Genomic DNA, 26425 nt, shown 5'->3' on the forward strand with positions numbered 1-26425 from the left:
AAACTTTCCCAATATTGCAAGAGTATCATAAACAACTCAATCAGTTTTCGTGCATGTTAACGCTAGAAACGAGGACGTAGATGACAAATTGTCTTTCTCTACAAACAAAACCTCGTGTTGTAAGGTAAAATCGATATGTCATTATAAGGATTTCATGAAAGAGGACTCTGTTTCGAACAATATGTATTATCCATTACAATCAACGTATTTTTTATCTGAATGACATACTCTGCCAATACTATTGATGAAACATTACCTTTAATGATCCATTCTGTGATATCGATGTTGTAGATATCAGCTCCATCTGTACTCAGATGTTTGGCTTCATATGGTTCGTTAAAAAGACTTCTCTTTGTAGACGTCTTTCCTGCACCATATGCGCCCACCAACATTACACGACCTCGGTAAATTTTTTTTGATGTAGCTGGACTATGCGAAGATTTTTCCAACTGTTTATAAAAGTCCTGAAGATAAGATGATAGTATCGGAATGATTACACTATACAAATATGACGCATCTGCATTGTGCTATTACACATTCAAGAGTTACAATGCATAAAGTATTTACGATTACAATGCCATGTGACTGAAATGTAGCTTTTTTCGCGTTCTTATGCATCAAGAAATTTTCTCGAACATTTTCATCGAAGATGAGATTTCCAGAGGGTGTAACAAGCTGTTCCTCCTAAGACACATACATTCCTGGAGTGTATTCTGAGGTTACGACCTTCAGATTAGGTCCATGCCTGACGTCCTCTGACTGGATACCGTACCTTTTCGACGCTGTGTCATAAAATGAACCTGATCAGGTAATGTAATTTTTATATACAGGATAGTAATAAATTACAGGGCTCCTTTATTGCACGTGTTCTATTTTATTGCGGCCATTGATAATGTACTGTGCAAACGACAGCTGAACAGTAACCTGTTACTTTTATGAAGCTCACAACGCTGCCAGACATTGCTTTAATCATTGCTTTTGCTAGGTGACGGCCTGCCTGAATAAAGGTACTTCTGCAAAGATGCGCCCATTGTTTAAGTATTGTTAAAGTATTTGACCAAATGCCATCTTCCCGGGTATGCAATATGAGCATAGGCGTGGAAATTTCTGCTTGCGGTGTAACTAATTTCTGAATATTAAGTTATCCGTGCAAAAAATGAAAATGTATGATATTTGAATTCCCCTAGTTCCTTTGTCGATTTAGTTGATGGCATAACCTCCTTCAGATATATGTTTAACATACCATCTATTGCAAATCGCCTCACAAAGTATGCCCCATAAGAAAATCTTGAACAGTTTTACTAGCTTTGTCGTCCTTTCTATTGACTTAGCATGGTCGCCAATTTGTGGTTCAGAAGACCTCTAGCCTACCAGTCTCGTCATATTCTGACTGCAGGCATGAAAGAATAAATAAATCCGGAAAGGGAAACGTATTGTTGACTCCTTGACGCCTGTTGATCTTATCAGACGTAAATCTGATAACGACCTTTCCTTCTTGGGGAGCATTGGTGGAATGGAATCCTCAATCACAACTATTATGTACTCTATTGAATGTCTTCTCATCTATAAGCTCTTTCTCTTTGCTATATCAGCCAGAACCCGTGATATTTTAATGTCTGACCGTGTTTTGCATTGTGCCATCAGTTTTCTGAGATATTGAGATCGCTACCAAAACTCTTCACTAAATAAATGCTGTGCAGAACTTGTGGAGAAATGTCCGACAACGATGATGACCTGATAAACGGCAGTTGTGTTATTATCAATGTGGGACCTGATTTCATTGGAACAATCCGACCTTCCCGTAGTTGCGCTATACTCCTTCAATCTATGTTAACATTAGATGCATTACCTTCATTATTTTTGTACTGCCATAAGGATAGTAGTAGCTCAAACCAAATTGAAAGTCATAATGCTGATGCCACCCCGTAGCTTGCAATGTTCCTCTTTGCTCGTGTAGCCCAAGAATAACAACAACCCCAATTTTGACACAAACCACAATTTTATACTTTGAAAATGCCAGACTAGCCGAAACCAGAAACTTTCTTGGCTATCACATATTATTTGTTTAACGTGAGTCCCGGTTAGCATTGCAGCACCATGATTTCATGTCAGAAGAGCACTCATACAATAGCATTAGCAGGGTAACAAAAAACTCGATACAAGTTATACTGTGAAAATCAAAAATGACTGTATATTACTTTTATATTCCGTTCACAATATTTTTATACAATGTTCTGAACCACTCTACTACAAACCATTCTAAAATAGTGAATAACTGTTCACAAAATACTTCAACTTCCAATGTTCAACACAATTGTTTTTTATAATTGTGTTCACAATAGTTTCATACAATGATCTAAACCACTGTTACAAACTATTCTCAAAAGTATCGTCTCTATAAATAAACACGGATCGGTTTCTCAATTTCTCTGTTCTTTTTTAATCAAAAGTACACATAGTGAAACCCATATGCTTAGTAATAGTTCACTCTTGATACTGAAGTGAAGTGTACGCTAAAAAATTACATATCACACAAATAAATATTCACCAAGGAAATTAGACGTTTCCTTTGTACTACGCACACTCAAAAATATCTTTCAAATGAAAGCATGTTTTACGATTACACCAAATTTGTCTCAATCAGCACGGCATCAATCCACCGTTGACCAAACGTTTTCTGTATATTGTCCAAGATGGCGGCTCTACGAACACTATGCGATGCCAATGAAATGTACGGAACGGTACTGACAGCTTACAGTTCTTTCTGAAACTCTCACGACATCAGTAATGAACGAGTTCTGCTCACCGACGAATCTATTTGCATAAACCGGGTTGCACAACATCTGGTATTCTGGTATTGTGTCTATGCAAAGTGTAGTCCAGCATACAAATAACAGAGACGATGAATTTCATAATTCTACACGGCGAATACAATCTCAGAGTTTGAATGCAGAGTAACTGTAGTACAGAATAATTCTGCAGAAACTTCTTACAGCGACTTCAACAGTTCTGGCTTTAGATGTACAACATCTGTCACTTTAGTCATAAAACTCTAGCAAAAATACTCACAGTTTCTAGCGACGAGAAACAGTTCACTTTCTGTCTTTATACATGTATGGCTTCTCTGTGTGGCGGTCCACGCATTGCAAATGACGATGCAACTCAAATCACAACTGGAGTTCCAAAACTTGTCATAACTTGACTAATGAACACTACAGCGCACCAAACTTCATCGTTCTACTGTTGAACACAGTACCAACACTCGACAGAAGTTGCAGTTTCAAAAGTCCACACTATGGCATCTCTTTACAGTCAAATTTACGCTGTCGGCATGTTTAGACTTCACAACAACTATTCACAAGTTTACATGAGCTGCACTATAAACCAGCACTGCGCAACGACCCCGGACAATTTTCTATTGTCCCTTTAAAGTGAAACCTAACAACTCTTTGAAACGCATACGCCAAATGAGTTCTTCAAAAATATACTAAACTTTGCTAAAATACAAACAAAATAGACGTTCCTGCCTACTGATATTGAACGAGAATACAATATAGAAATAAATCATGTCATTTTGATGGTTTAAAATGCAAACAACAATAAATGAAACAACCCTTTCACTCGCGCGATTTTCAAAACACTGCGCTTCACATGATAACAGCATCTGGAATACGAAAGTGGAATTTCTCACTGTATGTGTTACAGAGGGTACTGTAACCTACTGAAATACTGTAATCATTGTGTTACAAATCCATACTGCCGACAGGTAAGTATTGTAATGGCTGAATAATGTCAACATAAAATACCGTGCATATACTGCTCAAAACTTTGTTTTTAGTTGTTTATGTTGCGTACAACTTACTGATTAGCATAATAAACACAAACTAAAAAGCGCCCTCTATAAAGAGAAATTTGCAAGTTTCGCTATATAGCAATACAGAAATCGATGTCAAAGTGACCATGGGTTACACACTCCCCTCCAAATCATGGTCATCCCTGACCATGCAGGAGTAAGTACAAACCATGTGGGCCATACACAATTATTTACCATGTCTATGATAAAACTTGTAGTATCAAACTACCCTATGACTCTGAGAATAGTTACACCCTATGTACTTCTAGACAGAAGTTCACTTTAACATGTCTGTGACATCAAAATGTTCGACACTTATCAAAGATACATTTTGCATGTTTTTTCCACATGAAATTTCCATATTGAATTTTATGTAACTTCTATTACGTTAAACAGTTTTAGTATGCTTAGGCATAAAACACATTGTCAGGTATATGGGTTGACCTTCTTGCTGACTGTGTCTCTGTTCCCGTCTCGGCAGCAGTAGTCTCTCTTATCAGCGTATCACCACTGGGAACAGTGGCTTCCTCCCCTCTCAAACTTGCAGTGTCATCATCTGCAGGCTCAAAAGCATCTGCAGTTTTGTTCATACTGCTTGGATCAACATCTAGGACACTGGTCTCAGTTACACTATTATGTACATCTCTGTTCACATTCGTGAATTCTTCAAATGTCTTCTCTACAGGTGTAGTAGGGACAAACTCTGGTGCAGTGGGTCTCAGCTCACCATTGGAACTTATTGTCTGGTCATTACTTCGTATAATGTTCTCCTCTGAAAAGATTCCAACTTGACCATCTCTGTATTGAAACTGTAATCTGTCACATCCTGTATATCCAAGCCAATATACTCGTTCACCATCACTGTCAGATGACACTATATCACTACTGGAACTGGTGGTCCTTGGTTTCTGATGAGTCCTCATCTTCTGTCCTTTAGGGATTGTCTTGTACTGTTTCCTCATCGGTCGCACAGAGTAACAACAAACTGCTATGCAAAATTCTGGTCACTTGTTCTCCTGATTCTGGTCTGATTTCGTACACAGCGATATCAGGTTTGACTTGGCGAACCACAATATACACAGTTTTGTCCCTACGATCTGCAAGTTTGTGCTTTCCCCTCACACCAACATTACGAACCAATACTCGATCACCAGGTTTCAACAGAGCGTCTCGAGCTTTGGCATCACATCTCCTCTTGTTGGCTTGGTGCTGTTTCATGGCCTCTTTTGAAGCCAACTCATACGCCATTTTAAGTCTCCTTGAAGCTTACTGACGTAGTCTTCAACACTATCTTCTACCTCATCTAAAGGCTGTAAACTAGATATTCATCAACTGGAAGTCTCGGATGATGACCGTACATCAGAAAATATGGCGCGAAACCAGTACTCTCTCCTCTAGTACAATTATATGCATGTACCATTGAACTAATGTACTTCTTCCAATCTTGCTTTTTGTCCTCATCTAATGTACCCAACATATCCATTAGTATTCTGTTGAACCTCTTACATTGAGAATTGCCTTGCGGATGAAAAGGAGTCGTTCTGGATTTCTTTATACCTAGCATTTTACAGATCTCCTGGATTACCTTCGACTCGAAATTTCTGCCCTGATCAGAATGCAGCCAAACAGGGAAACCATAATGTAGCAAAAAGTGTTCCATCAGTGCATTTGCTGTAGTCTTGGCAGTCTGATCTTTGGTAGGTATAGCTATGGTGTACCGTGTGAAGTGGTCAGTTATAATCAAAATGTCCTTATAATTGCCTTTACATGGTTCCGGAGTTAAATAATCCATACAGACTAAATCAAGTGGCTGCTTTAACTCCAGTTACACAAAGGTGCCATGGTTCTTGCTTCTTGAGTCATTTTTATGCAATTACATCTTTCACATTTCTTCAGCTTTGCTTCAATATCGACACTCATCTTAGGCCAATAGAACCTAGATCTGATCAAATCAGAGTCCTTTCTTTTCCAGGATGACCCATGTCGTCATGAAGAGCCTCCATAGCTGTACCACGATATATCTCAGGAAGTGCCAATTGATAATACTCTTCACCATGAGGATCTCTTCTCTTTCGATGCAATATACCATTGCGGTAACACAGGTGTTCCCATTCCTTCAGACCAATTTGAACCAATCTGGACTCCTTCCCTCTCTCTCTTGGAGTCAGACGTCTACATCTATCAAAATACCAACAGAGTCTTCCTATCACAGGATCTGATCTTTGAGCCATTTTCCATTCTTCTGTACTGACATTTAGTAAAGACGACTGTTCAGACCACTCTTTCATATCATCATGAACTTTTCCTAACGTTTCTGCTACGGTTCCCATCACTTCAACTGTAGGAAGGACTGAAACTTGGCTACTTTGGTTAATTGCATTTACTGTATCACAGTTCTGAGTTTCTCTCTCTGCAGGGGGCAACCAATCCAACCAATGTGAATGGCCATCATTGTCTGTAGTGTAGCCTTGGCAAGGTTTCCTGGATAATCCATCTGCATCACCATGAAGAGTCCCAGGTCTGTATTGAACTTCAAAGCTATACTGTGCGAGTGCAGCCAACCACCTGTGTCCAGTGGCATCAAGTTTTGCAGTAGTCATCACATATGTTAACGGATTATTGTCAGTTATCACCACAAACTTCCTACCATACAGATAATCCTTGAATTTTCTGTCACCGCCCATTTTAATTTAATTTAATTTAATTTGTGAGCTGGGTAATTTCGTTCACTCTTGCTTCTGCTTGCATACGCAATCACCCGTTTTACATCCTCTTGCTGTTGATACAGAGCTGCACCTAATCCGAGGAAACTTGCATCTGTATGCAATTCAAATGGCTTTTCGTTGTCCGCATATGCCAATATGGGTGGATTTGTTAATCTCTGAATAAGAGTCTCAAATGCTAGCTGACACTCGTCAGTCCACTCAAACTTTGGTCTGTCTTCTTCTCTGACTAGTTTCATCTTACCAACAGGGTTTACCCGCTTGTACAGGCCAACTGTGAGATCATTCAGAGGTTTTGCAATCTTTGAGAACCTCTTCACATATCTCCGGAAGTAGCCCTTTACACCAAGGAAAGTTATCACTTCTTTCGCATTAGTAGGCACTGGCCAGGTCCACAGTACAATAAATTACCCACAATGCCATTTGATTTGTACCAACGACGTTAGTTTTCTTATAACTTTTTCAGTTGTGCATAAAAGCAATAATGTGAAGTCTCACGATAATTGATTGATTATATTTATTAAAAATACGTTGAAATATTGTACTATAAATTTCAAAGAAACCGTCAATTTAACCATAAAAGTTACATTCTGCAGGTACTACAAATGTCATTGTTTTGTGAAGCAAGTTATGACCAACTGAAGGGGTCATTCTCTGAAAAAAGTTAGCATGTAAATTTCTTTTGTCTTTTCTATTTGCAAAAATCTATATCCTTTTGTTTCATAAAACAGGTGCAACTAGTCTCCCTACTTTCCATCACTTTGTTCTGTATGGCTGAGGACACAATCAGGGGAAAATTTTACAAACTGCTATCTCCTCTCTCAATTAAGCACAATTTTCTTAATCCTTTAAAATGGGAATTGAGAAAAAGGTGTCCTTAAAAGTACGTTTTCAGAATTTTTACAACTAGTCCAGGAATTTGTCTATACATGGGAGACATAGTAGACTTCACAGGGGAATCTACGTTGGTACAAATCATAATGCATTGTGGGAAATCTCTAGTACTGTGAGGTCCTCAGTGCTTTAGTTTTCTCTGGGTCTGTCTTTTCACCCTCTTTTGACACGATGTGTCCCAACTATTTCACTTCTTCTTGGAAGAAAGAGCACTTCTTCGCCTGTAGTTTTAACCCAGCTTCAATTAGTCTCCTGAACACTTGTTGTAGTCTGTCTAAATGTTCTTCAAAGTTGCTCGAATATATGATAATGTCATCTAAGTATACGAGGCATATCTTGTAGTTTAAGTCTCCAAGGCATTTTTCCATTACTCGCTGGAATGTTGCTTGACTAGTGGTCAATCCCATAGGTAATTTCAAACATTCATAATGTCCAACAGGTGTGATGAATGCATTCTTCTCAACATCATTTTCATCCATCAGTATCTGCCAATAACCAGACTTGAGATGAAATGTACTGAATAGAGTAGCTCCTTTTATGACATCAAACGTCTCCTCAATACGTGGTAATGCATAGGCATCTTTGTAGTACAACTATTAAGCTTCCAATAGTCAATACAAAGCCTTGCACCACCATCTTTCTTACTAACCAATACGATAGGGGATGCCCAAGGACACTGGGAATCTCTAATCATGCCACTGTCAACCAACCATGCCTTGTAAAACAGTTTTCAATTCATTATACATTGCGGGAGGTACACGTCGGTGACGTTCACTGATTGGAGTGTCATCTGTAAGTCTGATACGGTGTCTTTCTAATCCACAAGTACCAAGGTCATTTTCACCTTTTGAAAAGACATCCTGTTCCTGTGTAAACATGTTCTTCACTTGCAGTAACTGCTCAGAAGTCAAATTAGCACTCGTCGTATCAAACTGTACACCACTTATTGTAAACTTGGCCTCAGAATGTTGTTCAGCATCCGAGTTATCTTCAATTGAAGCTCAAGCTGAATTCTGTCCTGGTTGTGTTATCCATGTAACTGCTCTCGCTTCTCCAATGATATCGCCAGGTCTAACAGTGATGGGTTTATCAGTTGTATTGCTGATACGCACTGGCACTTGGCATGTCAGCACTCCCGCAGTGGGACTTGTCGCTATATTACATGGAGTTTTCACGCTTGGTTCCACTGTAACAATATATTCATCATTAGGAGTACCACCACAAACTCTTCCCCAACCCAAACCACTCGATCACTCTCCGGCTTGACAGTTATTGGAGACTTGCACATAGCCTTCATATCTCCTAGGAAGCCTTCCTTTCTGACAAAAGTCTCTCTTTTCATCAATAAGTCACATGTCCTTTTGCCTGTAGTAGACATACGCATTGACCGAATTTTCTTCTGTTTCCTGGTCAGAGTACCACTGTCCATGAAGAAACTTAACAAGTTGGTGCCTGTAGTCACTCGTAATTGTACATTGTAGTCATTGTCAGCAGCCACCAAAACTAAGACATCATGGCTCTCTTCTGATGCAAACACAGACATTGGAAATGACATAGTCGCTTTTATGTATGCAAGGTATGGTAGATGTTCTCCTGCAGCACCGGTCACTATGAAAGAATCATCTAACAGTTTCAGTGGTACATCAGAAAGATTTTGTCTATAAAATGTGTATGATACTGTGGTGATAGTGATCCTGTGTCAATCAAACAAGGACACTTCACTCCATTTATAAAAACATACTCCTCAGGTGTTGGTCCGACAAGCTTGTGCCATTGTCTACTATTCATCAGAATTGGATTTCTACTTTGTGTACCAGTCTTTACTTGCCTTGTGATAGATTTCCTCTTGTGCTGAAAATTATGCTTCAATACTGATTTCTCCGAGGCTGGATGACTAATAGATGGACAAACCCTTTGCACATGCCCTCTTCCTCCACAAGCATAGCACACAACTGTAGTCACATCATGCTGCCCACGTAAACTCTTACTGCTTAACTGTGTAGACTTCTTGACTTTTTTATCTTTCTTTCAGTCTTGGGATGGGGACATCGCGTTGATATGTGACCTCTTCTCCACAATTATAACAGACAACAGACTTCTTTGACTTCCTTACAGGACACTGTCTCGAATAATGACCTTACCTCCACATGTGTAACAGATGTCAACTGGTGCAGTAGGCAGTGTGGATACTGGCTGAAACTGTTCTGTTTTCTTTTCAAAATTCTTTTGTCTCTCTTCCAACATTTCTATATTTTCCTTCATCTCTGACATCATCAATGTATTAGCCTGAAGTGCTTTTGTCATCTTGGCAATGTCACTTGCACTCACCGACTGTTGCTCAACTGGATGCTCCCCCTCCAAATCTTCACCATCAGCTGTTGCTTGCTGTGTTTTAACAGAGGCTTTACGGACTGGAGTAGCTGTTTTGAAGGCAGAACGCTCTATAACTTCTTGTTCAGCACTTCTCACAATACGCAGAAGGTCATCATAAGTCCTTGCTTCTCTGTATCCATGTCGTGCTATCTCTCTCACCTGATCATTGTTAATGTTTCTCCAAAACACAGTTCGTAATGTGTGATCTCTCTCTTCATATGCAAGTCCACCTCTCTTACATACCATATCTAAACTCAACTCTAACCTGGTCAAAAATAAGAAATGGATCACCAGGTTTCTGTTTACTGTTACCATAGAAACGTGCCAACAGATCATCACCAGACTCAACTTCTCCAAAGTGGCCTTCTAACTTATCCATATATCACCAACTGTAGCATCTAATCCCATACCCATGATCAGTAAAGCAGCTCGACCACGTAGTGACTCTCTGACAGTTTGCAGTACCAATGAAGGAGAACTTGAATAGTTTCTCTCAAACCACAGAGCTTCTTGTTTCCATACTTCAAAGTCTGCATCTCCTTTGCGAGATGGATCACCAGAGAAAGTGGATAATTTGGACCTCTGTGTAAAATAAACTGGCTGTTGAGACCTCCTAGTACCGTCAGTATTCACACCACTATATGCAACTTCTGTCTCACCGCTGACCCTGGATGTGTCTCTTTGTGGTTGACTAGGGAGCCCTGAAGTTGCCATGGACTGGCTGTCTGTTTGGTTGGACATAACTGTTCTATAAGAGACATCTTACCTGGATATCCTTGCATATTTTCTTAGTCTGCTTCGATCTCCCTTTTCCTTCTACGGCATTCTCTTTCTATTCTGATTCCTTCTGCCAGCAATTTCTCTTCATCATCAAGTATTTGTTCAATTTTTTCCCTCCATTCCTTCTCTTCAGCCAGACGTGTCATTTCTATCATTTCTTGTTGCTCTTCACTGAGATGTGGTTTCATGTCCTCCTCAAATTCTTCTCCTCCAGATTCCATACTGTAATGACACTTAGATCCAATTTACAACACATGGGTTTACCAATAATCAATATACAGAACAACAAAATTTCCACGATGGACTTCTCACAATAAAGTTACAAACTTTACAACTTTTTTGATTATAGCACATATAACCATATGAAATGACTTTGAATTTCTCAATTTTGAAATCACTAAATCAAACCACTTGTGATAAACAGACTGATGTTTTCAAAACAAAATACAATTTCATGAAAACTACCCATACAATATTGGGCGAAAATATCTCCAGAATTTTTTATAATGCAATATCTTGCCCTTTAGTGTAGTATCACTACTCATAGACTTGACAAGACGATACCAAAAAAAAATCAGACGTGTTTTGTTTACCCCTACTCTTCTGCAACAATGAAAAAGAATGCCAGAAATAAATCTGCAACTATACTGGAGCCCCACGTTGGGCGCCAGTTGTGTAGCCCAAGAATAACAACAACCCCAATTTTGACACAAACCACAATTTTATACTTTGAAAATGCCAGACTAGCCGAAACCAGAAACTTTCTTGGCTATCACATATTATTTGTTAACGTGAGTCCCAGTTAGCAGTGCGGCACCATGATTTCATGTCAGAAGAGCACTCATACAATAGCATTAGCAGGGTAACAAAAACACTCGATACAAGTTATACTGTGAAAATCAAAAATGACTGTATATTACTTTCATATTCCGTTCACAATGTTTTTATACAATGGTCTGAACCACTCTATTACAAACCATTCTAAAATAGTGAATAAATGTTCACAAAATACTTCAACTTCCAATGTTCAACACAATTGTTTTTTATAATTGTGTTCACAATAGTTTCATACAATGATCTAAACCACTGTTACAAACCATTCTCAAAAGTATCGTCTCTATAAATAAACACGGATCGGTTTCTCAATTCTCTGTTCTTTTTTAATCAAAAGTACACATAGTGAAACCCATATGCTTAGTAATAGTACACTATTGATACTGAAGTGAAATGTACGCTAAAAATTACATATCACACAAATAAATATTCACCAAGAAAATTAGACGTTTTCTTTGTACTACGCACACTCAAAAATATCTTTCAAATGAAAGCATCTTTTACAATTACACGGCATCAATCCACCGTTGACCAAACGTTTTCTGTACGTTGTCCAAGATGGCGGCTCTAGGAACACTATATGCGATGCCAATGAAATGTACGGAACGGTACTGACAGCTTACAGTTCTTTCTGAAACTCTCACGACATCAGTAATGAACGAGTTCTGCTCACCGACGAATCTATTTGCATAAACCGGGTTGCTCAACATCTGGTACTCTGGTATTGTGTCTATGCAAAGTGTAGTCCAGCATACAAATAACAGCGACGATGACTTTCATAATTCTACACGGCGAATACAATCTCAGGGTTCGAATGCAGAGTAACTGTAGTACAGAATAATTCTGCAGAAACTTCTTACAGCGACTTCAACAGTTCTGGCTTTAGATGTACAACATCTGTCACTTTAGTCATAAAACTCTAGCAAAAATACTCACAGTTTCTAACGACGAGAAACAGTTCACTTTCTGTCTTTATACATGTATGGCTTCTCTGTGTGGCGGTCCACGCATTGCAAATGATGATGCAACTCAAATCACAACTGGAGTTCCAAAACTTGTCATAACTCGACTAAATGAACACTACAGCGCACCAAACTTCATCGTTCTACTGTTGAACACAGTACCAACACTCGACAGAAGTTGCAGTTTCAAAAGTTCACACTATGGCATCTCTTTACAGTCAAATTTACGCTGTTGCGACGTTTAGACTTCACAACAACTACGCACAAGTTTACATGAGCTGCACTATAAACCAGCACTGCGCAACGACCCCGGACAATTTCTATTGTCCCTTTTAAAGTGAAAACCTAACAACTCTTTGAAACGCATACGACAAACAAGTTCATCAAAAATATACTAAACTTTGCTAAAATACTAACAAAATAGACGTTCCTGCCTACTGATATCGAACGGAGAGTACAATATAGAAATAAATCATGTCATTTTGATGGTTTAAAATGCAAACGATGATACATGAAACAACCCTTTCACTCGCGCGATTTTCAAAACACTGCGCTTCACATGATAACAGCATCTGGAATACGAAAGTGGAATTTCTCACTGTATGTATTACAGAGAGTACTGTAACCTACTGAAATACTGTAATCATTGTGTTACAAATCCATACTGCCGACAGGTAAGTATTGTAATGGCTGAATAATGTCAACATAAAATACCGTGCATATACTGCTAAAAACTTTGTTTTAGTTGTTTATGTTGCGTACAACTTACTGATTAGCATAATAAACACAAACTAAAAAGCGCCCTCTATAAAGAAATTTGCAAGTTTCGCTATATAGCAATACAGAAATCGATGTCAAAGTAACCATGTGTTACACTCGCGCGCTTCAAATAGTTTACTACACCTAGCCCTTCATAGCCTGTTCATTATATTTATGATCTGCCTGCTTTTAGTCCGCATCGCAAGTTGTGTCCCATAACATGCAGGGAAATTTGTTCAATGTTCTATAATAAAAACATCATTCTAATGATAATGTAGTCGTACGAGGAAATCATATGATCTTCAAGTCAAGCCAGCGAAGACAGGCAATTAATGACATTTGGTTTGAAAAAGGGGAGAAACAATTGGGGAGAACAAATATTTATATCCGGAAACCTTCAAACATGGGAGCCTAAAGAGGACGCTATCCTCATAAAAATGTACTCTTCATGAACGATGTATGAAATGGACATTCTTGTGTTATACTAAATGGATGAGATCATGAAGTAACACTGTCTTCAATTTAAAAGCCTTGCATTTGGTTAAAGTATACAATATAATCGACGAGCGGATGAAATAAAGTCTGATTACTACGGGATCTAATAAATACTGCGGACTCCAACGGACTTTTCGCGATCGTTGATGAGCTGGCTCGAAGAAGACCAGTGCTAAGATTCAGCCGACAAATGTCCCTCCTAATGAACTTAATGACATATTTTTGACATTCTTCCAGCAGAAAGCAGAGAAATACAGAGAAGGCCTAGTTCCACTTATTGACAATCTGATTGACTCGTTTTTCAACTGTTCTTTGTCATCTTTTAGTCTTGTCAGTGAAAAAGATGTTTTAAAGTTAGTTTTAAAATTATCTTCTAAATCGTGCATTTTAGATATTTTACCAACTGAAGTTTTTAAAGACTGTATTTATGAAATTGCTGCGTATTTAACTCACCTTTTTAATAACACCTCGTTTTTATCAGGTACTGTTCTGCACGTTTTTAAAACTGCATTTATTAAGCCTTTGATAAAGAAACCTAGTCTTGATTACAATATTCTTAAAATTAATAGGCCAGTTTCAAATTTATGTTTTGTGTCCAAATGTTTAGAGCGTTTTGTTGCGGATCAATTGAAAACTTATTTATCGAAAATCAATTGTATGCAAAATGCCAGTCAGCTTACCGTGCAAATCACAGTAAGGAAACTGCCCTGCTTAGGGTTCATAATGATATCATGACAGCATTAGATTCACGAAAGGATGTCAGTTTTGGTTTGCTGGATTTATCAGCTGCTTTTGATACTCTGGACCATGATATTCTTCTCAGTTGATTGTGGTGTCATTTTCGAATAACAGTTTCAGCCTTACAGTGGTTTCATTAGCATTTAACAGGCCGTGTTCAACGTGTTTATATTAATCCACAACTTCTCGAATCACAAGCTGCTGTTCTACGATTTGGTGTCCCACAAGGTTCAGTCCTAGAACCTTTACCTTTTACTCTTTACATGACTCCTCTTGATGATGTTATTTCTTCCTACGACCTTGATTACATGCATTACGCTGACGATTCTCAGATTTATGTTGTTTGTAATAGTCCAGACGATGTCAAGTTGGATCTTGAATTATGTATTGGTAATGTGCGTCAATGGATGAGATCAAATATACTGATGAGAAGACTGAAGTAGCTCACTTTTCATCGCGTTTCAAAAGAGATGTTACTAAACTTAACAGTTTCAAGATCGGTACGTTCGATGTTACCCAGTCCATCACAATAAAATATCTTGGTGTTCTGTTCGATTCAAATGGTTCTATGACAAGTCAAATAAATAACACTTGTAAATCTGCCTTTTCCGCACTGTACAAAATCGGTAACATTCGTTCTTTGATAGATACACCGACCACAGAGAAATTAGTACATGCTTTGGTCACCTCACGACTGGACTATTGTAATAGCCTGATGCAAGGGATTCCTGACTATCAGCTTAAAAAACTTCAGTCAGTTACGAATGCGGCCGCACGTCTTGTAGGAAATGTGAACACATCTCACCTGTTTTATTCCAACTTCATTGGTTGCCAGCGAAAGAGAGAATCAAGTTCAAAATTGTGCTTTTTGTGTTCAAAATTCTTCGTAGCGAATGTCCACAGTATTTGCAATCCTTGGTGGATAGAAATATTCCTAAGCGTGCTCTCCGTTAATCTAATAGAATACTTCTTACCAGGCGTAACGCCAGGGGCACAACAGCAGTTAATTATGGTTATGTGCATTTTCAATTGCTGCTCCATTGTTGTGGAATGAGCTTTCTGTTGATGTTCACTGTCTTGCTTGGTCTTTGTGAGTAGTAAAGAAATATTGGATTTTATGACATATATTTTGCACCATTTTATTCGAAAATAACTACAGGAGGAAGGAAAATTCTACTCCCGGGTAGCCGCTTACGCGTTAGCCTACTGCGCATCCGTGAGCATGCGCGTAAGTGGATTGCACAAGCATGAGCAGTGTTGAGTCATAGCCAGAGTGACCTATATATGACTCAGCGGGGGAATTCCCTATCAGGTATTACAACATTCACATTACAACAGCGTTCCGAAGGGAGACCATTGTACCCCTACGGAGTCAAGGAGTGGACTGTGATGCTGGCTACAGAGTCATCCTTCTAGCTACATATAAGTATACATAATATGTAAGTGTATAAATTGTAGCTACATAATTTTATTTACTATCCCTACAGAGTGTCTTCAGAATTCGTTAGACTTGTATTAACACTTAAGTTACATTCAGAAGGGGAGTCTGTTGTGCAATACCGTTCTTGTAGGGCTTTCACAATACTGTTCTGGTAGGGCTTTTGCAGTGTCGCTTAGCAGCCCATGATGTCATGACGGAGGTCTGATATTCTGCAGTTTTCATGAAAAATTTCAACGGAGTTTTTTAATTTGGGAGTCCCTTCTGAGACAATTTTCATTTCCATTAAAATAGTACAGACTTTAATCTAGTATTCTCCACGGAGACCATCGCATCACTGATAACATAAACATGAGCAAATATATTATCATCGCGAGCGTCGTTGGCATCCTTCACTTATGTATCGATTTTTATTATTTCGAGTTGTATACCATCTTTTGTGAGTAGTTAGATATATTTGGATACAATGACATAATTTTAAACCATTTAACGGCTTCCATTTTGAAATGAGCTTTCCAAAAGCTCAATTTGAAAACGTACATCTCTAACATTAAAATCGACATTCAAGGCCGCACACACACCGAGATGTGTGGCTTGAACACTCAAGCCTATATCCATACATCACAATTGGTGACTGATTCAAGGCAACTCACATAGATCTAAATATTGAACGATCTAAAACTTTGAATAAATTAAACTCTTCACACACAGAATCTAATACGAGAACCAGAAATCGCCAATCGCTTTGCAGATTTCTTTTTACATCGTGTGAAGTCTCTAGTTTCGAACTTGAGCCAGTCATCCGACGATCTTCACCATCAACGCTCGTCACCGATTTGCGATTTGAAACCCGAGTGTCGCTTCGAATCTTTAATGCCAACAACCACTGAGGAAGTCTTGCGTACCATTCGGTCATCTCCTTCGTCCACATGTTGCCTAGATCCAATTCCTACCAAGATCCTGAAGCAGCCAGAAATCCTACAGGTGTTACTACCGTACATAAATGAACTCTTCAACGACTCTTTACGTGATGGTATTGTACCCACTGATTTTAAACATGCTATTGTTAAACCTCTTCTCAAGAAACCATCTCTTGATCATGAGATTCTCAAAAATTATCGGCCTGTTTCTAACCTACCATTCCTATCAAAGGTATTAGAACGCATAGTTGCTACTAGGCTGACCAATCATATTGCTAGTCATTGCCTGAGTGATCCGTTACAATCTGCGTACAAAGCTGGTCACAGCACAGAGACTGCTCTCTTAAAGGTTACTAATGACATATTGTTAGCACTTGATGCAAAACGTGATGTATTTTTGGTTTTACTTGATCTTTCTGCAGCGTTCGATACCGTTAATCATAATATTTTATTAAGTCGGCTGTCAGACCTTCTTGGTGTTTCAGGAATGCGCTTAATTGGTTCCGCTCATATCTTTCTAACCGTAGCCAGTGTGTTATTATCGATTCCACAAAATCATGTTTCCGTCAAATTGATACCGGGGTTCCACAAGGGTCCGTTCTTGGCCCTATACTATTTAATGTATATACATCTCCTTTGGGGAAATTAGTTGCAAGTCATGGTTGCCTGTATAGTTTTTATGCAGATGATTCATCATTATATATGTCTTTTAAGATCAATGAAGCTTCTGCGACAGCCAGCAATCTTGAACTTTGTATTTCACAAGTTAGGTCCTGGATGTCTGCTAATTTCCTTTGTTTGAATGATGATAAAACTGAATTTGTAACTTTCTCTGCATCTTCCAGTAATGCTTCGGATGATAGAATACAGGGGATACGGGTCGGTGACACCCTGATTCCTGCTCAAAGTCAGGCAAAAAGTCTTGGAGTTATCCTGGATTCTGGTCTTACAATGTACCCTCATGTCAACAATATCTGCCGCTCAGCTATTTTTCACTTACGACGCATTGCAAATATTCGCAAATATCTTTCTAGATCAGACACGGAACAGTTGATTCATGCTTTTGTGACATCACGCATTGATTCATGTAATTCGCTTCTTTATGGTCTTCCGAAATATTCAATTGATCGCCTTCAACGTATCCAGAATGTAGCTGCCAGAATTGTAACTCGCTCAAGAGTCACTGAGCATATCACCCCGATTTTGTTTCAGTTGCATTGGCTGCCTGTGTCTCAACGTATTGTTTTTAAGATTCTTATATTCACCTTTAAATGTATCCATTCACTCGGTCCAACTTATCTTTCTAGCATGGTTAATTTGTACGTCCCAACCCGTAATCTAAGGTCCGCTGACCAATTTAAACTGTGTCAAAGCAGGTCGCGCACAAAGAAATATGGGGATCGTGCGTTCAGTATTGCCGCCCCCTTTTTATGGAACAATCTTCCAATTGAGGTTCGTCGCTCCCCAAGCCTGACAAGTTTTAAATCAAGTCTTAAAACATTTCTTTTTAATTCTGCTTTTAACTGAACTCATTCATTGTATTTTTTTTGTTTTTGTTTTGTTTTTAATTCTTGTAACCTTTTTAAAATTGATTGTATTTTACCCAGCGTCTCTGATCACACTATTTGTGTGGATTTAGTCGCTTTATAAATGAATAAATTATTATTATTATTATTATTATAGAACACAATTTGTGCATTGGACTTGAACATTTTGAGAATTTTGAGATTTGGAGCATTCAAGAAAGACTGTTCACACACATGGGAATATTGAGTTTTGCCATTCACACATTACGATCTGCGGCTTGAAAATTCAAGGCACTTCAGACATCAAGATCTTGAGGCTTGAAAATTCAAGGCACTTTAGACATCAAGATCTTGAGGCTTGAAAATTCAAGGCACTTCAGACATCAAGATCTAGAGGCTTGAAAATTCAAGGCACTTCAGACATCAAGATCTTGAGGCTTGAAAATTCAAGGCACTTTAGACATCAACATCTTGAGGCTTGAAAATTCAAGGCACTTCAGACATCAAGATCTAGAGGCTTGAAAATTCAAAGCTCTTCATACGTCAAGATCTAGAGGCTTGAAAATTCAAGGCACTTTAGACATGAAGATCTAGAGGCTTGAAAATTCAAGGCACTTCAGACATCAAGATCTTGAGGCTTGAAAATTCAAGGCACTTCAGACATCAAGATATTGAGGCTTGAAAATTCAAGGCTCTCCAGACATCAAGATCTAGAGGCTTGAAAATTCAAGGCACTTTAGACATCAACATCTTGAGGCTTGAAAATTCAAGGCACTTCAGACATCAAGATCTTGAGGCTTGAAAATTCAAGGCTCTTCAGACATCGAGACATCGAGATCTGAGGTTTATGGAAATCCGGTCACGACATGCGACATGCGACCTGCGACTTCAAAACTGCGACCTGCGTCCTGCGTGTTTGTCAAACTGCAACCTGCGACTTAGGGAGCATTCGTTATTTACGGGGAGGGGGGGGGGTTGGTGGAATTTGAGTGACAAATGAAACGTAAAAAGCGACCCCCCCATATCAAATTTCTAAAATTTGACCCCCCCCCTCAATTCATCAATTGTAAAATGTGACCCCCCCCCCATGAAAAAAAAATCATCAGATATGATTCATTAACCCTTCGCATCCTGTGGCCCCGGGCTGAAAAAGTTTCCTCACATACTAGAGAATCAACATTTTTGGTGAAATGCCAAAATCAAATTTTTTGCACACACATGAACTTGTAATCGCTCTAGTCTAATCAAGTACACTAATATCAATAATCAAGAGTACATAAATACACAGATTTACCTAGTTTTATATTTGAAAAAAATTATTCATAGTTTCCATATAGACAAGATAGTGAATCAACATTTCGGTGACATTCCAAAATCAAATTTCTTGCACAAACATCCACTTGTTACCACCCTAGTCTAATCAAGTAAATTAATATCAATAATCAAGCGTACATAAATACACAGATTTAACTAGTTTTGTAATGGAAACAAGCGACCTAGCGGCCGATATAGCTCCGCTGTGTTTATGTAGAGAATAACTATTTTTGATACATGTTGATGAAGAAGGTGGAAATCTTTGATAGCTCAATGCAGTGGCCAGAAAAAAGTGGCTAAAATAGCTGCAAAAATACACAATTGAAGATTTCATCATACTTTGAATATATCACATCAGATCATCCCTAAGAACATGTCAACCAAAGCTATCTGATGAGTAGTTTTTTGAGAGTAAAATTTTTTGACCAAAAATGGCAACAATTGCCCCTAAAAACAAAGTGCAGATTTCATCATAATTTCAAAAGATTAAATTTGGTTCATCTATAGAAACCTGTATACCATATTTCAAAGCTGTTAGACCAGTACTTTTTGAGAAACACATTTTTTGACCAAAAATGCAAAAAAAATTGCCCAAAAATTCAAAATTGCAGATTTCATCATAATTTCAATAAATACTTTTAAGTTCATCTATAGAAACCTGTATACCAAATTTTAAAGCTATCAGATGAGTAGTTTTGGAAATACACATTTTTTGACCAAAAATGGCAAAAATTGCCCCAAAATTACAAAATTGCAGATTTCATCATAATTTCAATAAATATCATTCAGTTCATCTGCAGAAACCTGTATACCAAATTTCAAAGCTATCAGATGAGTAGTTTTGAAAATACACATTTTTTGACCAAAAATGGCAAAAATTGCCCCAAAATTACAAAATTACAGATTTCATCAGAGATTCAATATATATTACTTAGTTTATCTGTAGAAACCTGTATACCAAATTTCAAAACTATCGGACCAGTACTTTTTGAGAAATACATTTTTTGACTAAAAATGGCAAAAATTGCCTTAAAAATGCAAATTTGCATATTTCTCCACAATTTGAACAAATCTGAAAAAGATCATCCCTAGGGACATATGTACTAAATATCAAAGCTATCTGACTGGTAGTTTTGAAAGAGAAGATTTTTAAAGATCTTTTTACCAAAAATGACAAAAATTGCCTTAAAAATACAAATATGCAAATTTCACCACGATTTGTTCAAATCTGACTGAAGTCACCCTAAGTCAACTGCATATCAAATTTCAAAGCAATCGGACAAGCGCTTTCAGAGCAGAAGATTTTTTTTACCAAAAACACCAAAAAATGCCCCAAAAATACAAATATGCAAATTCACCACGATTTGAACAAACTCAAGTGAGGTCACCCCAAGTGAACTGCACTGCGGTTTCAGAGGAGAAGGCAATTGTTGACGGACGACGACGGACGACGACGACGGACGACGACGGAAAATCAACCTATTTGATAAGCTCCGCGTCGCTGACAGCGGAGCTAAAAAACTATTCATAGTTTCCTCTGACAAGATAGTGAATTAACAATTCGGTGAAATTCCAAAATCAAATTTCTTGCTCACACATGCACTGGTAACTTCCCTAGTCTTACCAAGTACATTAATATCAATAATCAAGAGTCTATAAATACACAGATTTAGCTAGTTTTGTATTTAAAAGAAATTATTCATAGCTTCTCATATATTATGTATGGAGGACCGGTGTATTTTCTATTTTGCCTGGGAGTTCTTGTGTGTTATCACTGTATACCTAGGGAGTCCAAGACGGGAACTTTCCAGAGAGTGTTTTACGTTGCATGCTGCACTGGCACTGGAAGGTTTGAGTGTCAGCGTATGCTTTTTAAGTCAGATATTTCTCTATTTTGAGTCTTACTCAAGTCAGCAGATATGTAAAGAAACCGGTGAGTGGCAGAGATCGAATTTTATGCGGATCGGACTGTTTATTTAAACCCTACGCCATCCTCTACTTTAGTCGATGGAACGAACATTGCTCACACAAGTGAAAGCCGTGCCGTATATTTGCAATATACGCACTGGCATGCTAAGATGATAATATCACCACAAGTTGAAAGCTGATCTTACTGCAGCAAATTGTGCGTTAACTGTGAACTTTATTCCGTTTATGAGTTCAGTCAGATGTCTGAGATTGTCATGAGAACATTATTTATGATCGTTCCACTGAACTTTTGTCGATGCGCGGAGTTAGCAGAGGAAGACTTCAGATTAGTTCGGCATGTCCCGACCGGAAGTAAACAAAAGATCTAAGATGGCTGCTCCCGTGGTAGCTGAACTGGACGCTGCTTAGCAGTGAATTGCGTGTGTTGTCGCCGACTTTCATGTGACGACATTACACGGGACTTACAATTGTGCTCATCATCGAACATTAGTTAAAGTCGCGTGTGAACTATTTGTGTTTTCTGTTCCCAGCTGCATGGTCAAGTCTGAGGTACCTCTGCGGTAATGTTAAGTTTTCCATAGAAATTGTTAAGCATTTAGAAAGGGTTTGAACAGAGTTTTGTTCTGAAAGTGTGTTCGACTCCTGCCGTAGGGAGGTCGATCAGTACGGTTACTGTTACCATGGAGTAATATTTATAGTTTTGAAGTACGGTTTTACTATTTTGTATGTAGACCCCGATATTTGACACAATATAGTAATATACAGAAGTTGTTTGTTACATTATATGACTGTGTGTTGGTTCCTCATTTCATGCCCCATGCTGTGTAGCCCTGCGTACAGGTGTGTGCACGTGTGTTCCCAGCATTATATGGCCTCTACCAAAGCCCTGAAATGCTCTTTGAACAGACTTGAGGTCTCTGCGGCCTGGATCTGGACCGCAATGAAGACTAAAGGGTCTTTTTGGCCGAAATTCTGCTCTATTGGGGCAAAATCCTTTCCCTGCCTACCTTTACCTCCTAACCAATCCAAGAAAAGATGCGATTGACTTCTCCTAACGTCCAAAACCGCTCATTTTCTGAAACATAACATACTCGACAAGTTGTTTACCCATGGAGATCCCCATTTTGAATCTCGCTGCAGAGACCCCAGTTATCTCCACAGACCGTTGCAGGGCTGTGGTGGAGGCCGTATACGCCAGGAACACACAGACCTGTACTCAGGGCTACATGCTCTGTTGCTGCTCTAGAGAGGTTAACGCCAGTCTCGGACTTGTTGGCCCTGCTAGAGAAATAAATTTGGCTGAGCTTTGGTCGGTTATTATTCTGCCGTCTCGAAACATCGGTTACACAAGCAACATTTCGGTGAAATTCCAAAGTCATTTTGTTTTCCATAACTCAATACAAACCTTTGTAAAATTTGACCCCCCCCCTTCAATCATTGATTGTAAAATTTGACCCCCCCCTAAAAAGCGGTTTTGTAAAAGTCAACCCCCCGATTTCCACCAACCGCCCCTCCCCATAAATAACGAATGCTCCCTTATGGGTGCTCTGGCCCAGCTGCCACCTGCGAGTTTGAAACTGCGACCTGCGAGATCACGACCTGATCCATGATTTTAGGTATTTGGTGTTTATTGAGAGTATGAAAAGCAGTCACAAGTAATATCAATGATAGGTGGTGTCATTTAGGAAAGAGATGAGCTTCGATGACACAGCTGTGTTGGCCTACGTGTTGTTCGGTTGCTTTCAAAGTCCGGTTTAAAAGGGACAATGCTTAACTGATCACCGATTTTCATGAATAAAATTTGTTTTGATAGGCCTACTTCAACAAGCATGTTGTTATATATGTTGTTTCCTAAAGTGGTGGCTATTTCACAGATCGAAATGACCTAGTTTAGGCCTAAAGAAGTAGGCCAGTGGTTGTTGTACTTCGATTCGGTGACCATGCACCCCATTCCGCCTTAATGCAAGATTACTCGAACGTGGCTAAAACAACAGGAAATGTCCAGTCACATCGCAAGCACAGTTCGCCGCACGAATTACGCAACTAGAACGAAGAAACAAAGAAAACACTAGTCTTCACAACGAAAACTATAGCAACCATATATATAAGAACACAAGCTATAAAAAGCAGCAATGTGCGAAAACTGGGAACACATAGACAAGGACGAAACACTATAGCCTGAATGAAATATTGGGAAATATTTCCACAACAACCGATCATCGCATACAAAAGAAATGATTAGCGATATACTGGTACAGGCCAAAGTCCACGGCATTTGGAACAAGGCAAGAAATAAATATACACAAAACGATCCAAACATAATATTCTAGTTTCCCGGCTAGAAAAACAAGAGGTCAACATCATAGACACAATATATTAAAATAAGAAAGAGATATACATAGGCGACTGAGGAAGAGACCGAACTGGTTTCGAAACGTGGGGTCAAAGGATCACGGTTGTCTAAGACACACTCGACTACGCCCACGTCTCGCCATGGCTTATTTTAAAATTAACGACTCGTTTGCTAATTTTCACACTAACACAAAAAAACACAACTCAGACACTAAACACACCAAAGCACATACAAGACGAGATGGCTGATGTGTGAAGCCAATTTCCCTATATTATTTACATCGCAGTTGTGAAGTCGCAGGTCGCAGTTTGACAAACACGCAGGACGCAGGTCGCTGTTGTGAAGTCGCAGGTTACACCTAGGTCTAAATGCCGAGGTCGCATGTTTCAAACTCGCAGGACGCAGGTCGCAGTTTTGAAGTCGCAGGTCGCATGTCGCATGTCGTGACCGGATTTCCATAGAGGTTTGACAATTCAAGGCACTTCAGACATCGAGATCTCAGGTTTGTCAATTCAAGGCTCTTTAGAAATCAAGATCTTGGGGCTTGGACATTCAAGGCTATTCACACATCAAGATCTAAGGCTTGCACCATAGACAGTAGAGATTCTCTACTGTCTATTATTGAACATTCAAGACAGTCAACTCATGGAGATAGGTCAATCTTGCTCAATCACAGCAGTTATTGACATATTAGACTTCAACGTTCAAGATATTAACAAAGTGAGATATGAGACCTGAATATTCAAGGCTATGTGCTCTTGAAGATCACAGACTTGACCATAAACGCATGGAGATCTGACTTTTATATACAGGGCAGTATGTCATAGAGATCTAACACTTGAACATTCAACGCAGTACGCTCAGAGAGATCTGCCGTGATCTTAACAATCAAGACACTTATATGAAGAAGTGAGACTTGAAAAATTCAATGCAGTAAAATATCATGAAAGTGATTTTAAATAAAAAATATACAACAAAATCTTAGTATTGACAAAACGATAAAACTTTTGAAATAATTTTATCTAGGCGACATTGGTCATTGCAAAGATTTGCATTTGTGCAGAACAGTATTTGTTCAGGGTATTTAATGTTTCTTTTTGTATAGCAATTGCTTGTGATCTCAGCTTAAGCATATATTTGGCATTATGTAATAAGTGAAAGTGCAAAGGCAGACAAGCTGATTACATAAATATTTTATGAAGATTTTATTTGTATCTACTTTCCGGAAAAATTCCACAAATGCTAGATCTTTTCCACATGACCAAAATCTGCTGCAAACACAAAAGTATTCTAGAGCTGATCTTTCTGCTACATTCAGGTTTGATTACAGCCCTTCATTCTAATAAGATGTAGTTTATGTTTGAATCTACTTTTTTCCTGTTTATATTAACTTTAATACACTTGTAGCTCTTGCTGTGTATTTCAAAGTACGGGTACAATTATTCGAAATTTAGGGCTGGTAATTTTTCCCTTTCGTGCAAGTGAAAATGAAAATTCACTTGTCCCAGAGCTAGTAAGTTTGAACAAGTGACCTAGCGGCCAACACACTCCCCTGCATTATGTAGATAACAACTTTTGATTAAGAAGGTGGAAATTTTCGATAGCTCATTTCAAGATGGCCTGACCAAAAAAGGCAAAAGTAGCTGCAAAAATACAAAATATTTTTGATAATTTAAACATTTCGCATTAAGATCAACTCTCAGACTGATTATCTAGAGAATCAATTTATTTGATCCAAAACGGTAAACATAGCCCAAAAATACACAGTTGAAGTTTTAAATTTTTTAAGTGTTTTACCCAACATTATAAGAAATACCTTAAAATATAAATTCGCATAGTCTATCAAAATTTGAAAAAATCTGAATTAGGCGATCCCATGTGACCTATATACCAAAATATTAAAGCTGTTGGACCAGATGTTAAGGAGGAGATTTTGTCCAAAGAGCAAAATTAGCCTTGAAAAATAACAAGCGACCTAGCAGCCGATATAGCTAGCTGCTCTGTGTTATGTAGAGAATAAATATTTTGACATATCTGTTAATAAAGAAGGTGGAAATCTTTGATAGCTCATTTGAATGGCCTTTTTAAAGGCCAACACATCCCAAGGGAGAGTTACCTTATCAACACTGTGCCATACCTCAACACTAAAAATCTACACTAAAATTACACATGAAATTACAAAATAAATAGAAGGGGTCAACATCATTAGAGGGCACAGAAATAGAGAACAAATTAAACATATTACATCAACAAAAATGTCGCATTACAAGAGCACAAACCAAAATGAACATCAATACACATAGCAGCCTCGAATTCATCTGAATTTCACCTTCCAAAACACAGAATAAAATACATCCTATGTCTAAGGTATGTGATCAAGAACACTATCAGAAAACGGTGAGATACCAATCAAACCGTTAGATAAAGGAAGATGAATGACATTCTACACACTAATAAGGAAGCGTCAAAATAAACTCGTCAACCCGTGATTTCACACAAAGATAACAACAGTCAACTTATAAACACAGAAAAAA

At 38.4% G+C, this 26425-nt stretch overlaps 1 protein-coding gene across 1 annotated transcript in view; it reads right to left on the minus strand.

Annotated features, from left to right (window-relative positions):
- The window catches only part of LOC139132153 (uncharacterized), a 46494-nt gene that overhangs the window by 10929 nt on the left and 9140 nt on the right, over positions 1 to 26425 (minus strand). The window contains exon 2 of the mRNA XM_070698543.1: positions 257 to 464. Within this exon, the coding sequence (XP_070554644.1) occupies positions 257 to 464 (208 nt within the window). The remainder of the gene's footprint in view (positions 1 to 256; positions 465 to 26425) is intronic.

Source organism: Ptychodera flava, chromosome 4, assembly GCF_041260155.1.
Source record: "Ptychodera flava strain L36383 chromosome 4, AS_Pfla_20210202, whole genome shotgun sequence".
In the NCBI taxonomy this organism is placed as follows: Eukaryota; Metazoa; Hemichordata; class Enteropneusta; family Ptychoderidae; genus Ptychodera; species Ptychodera flava.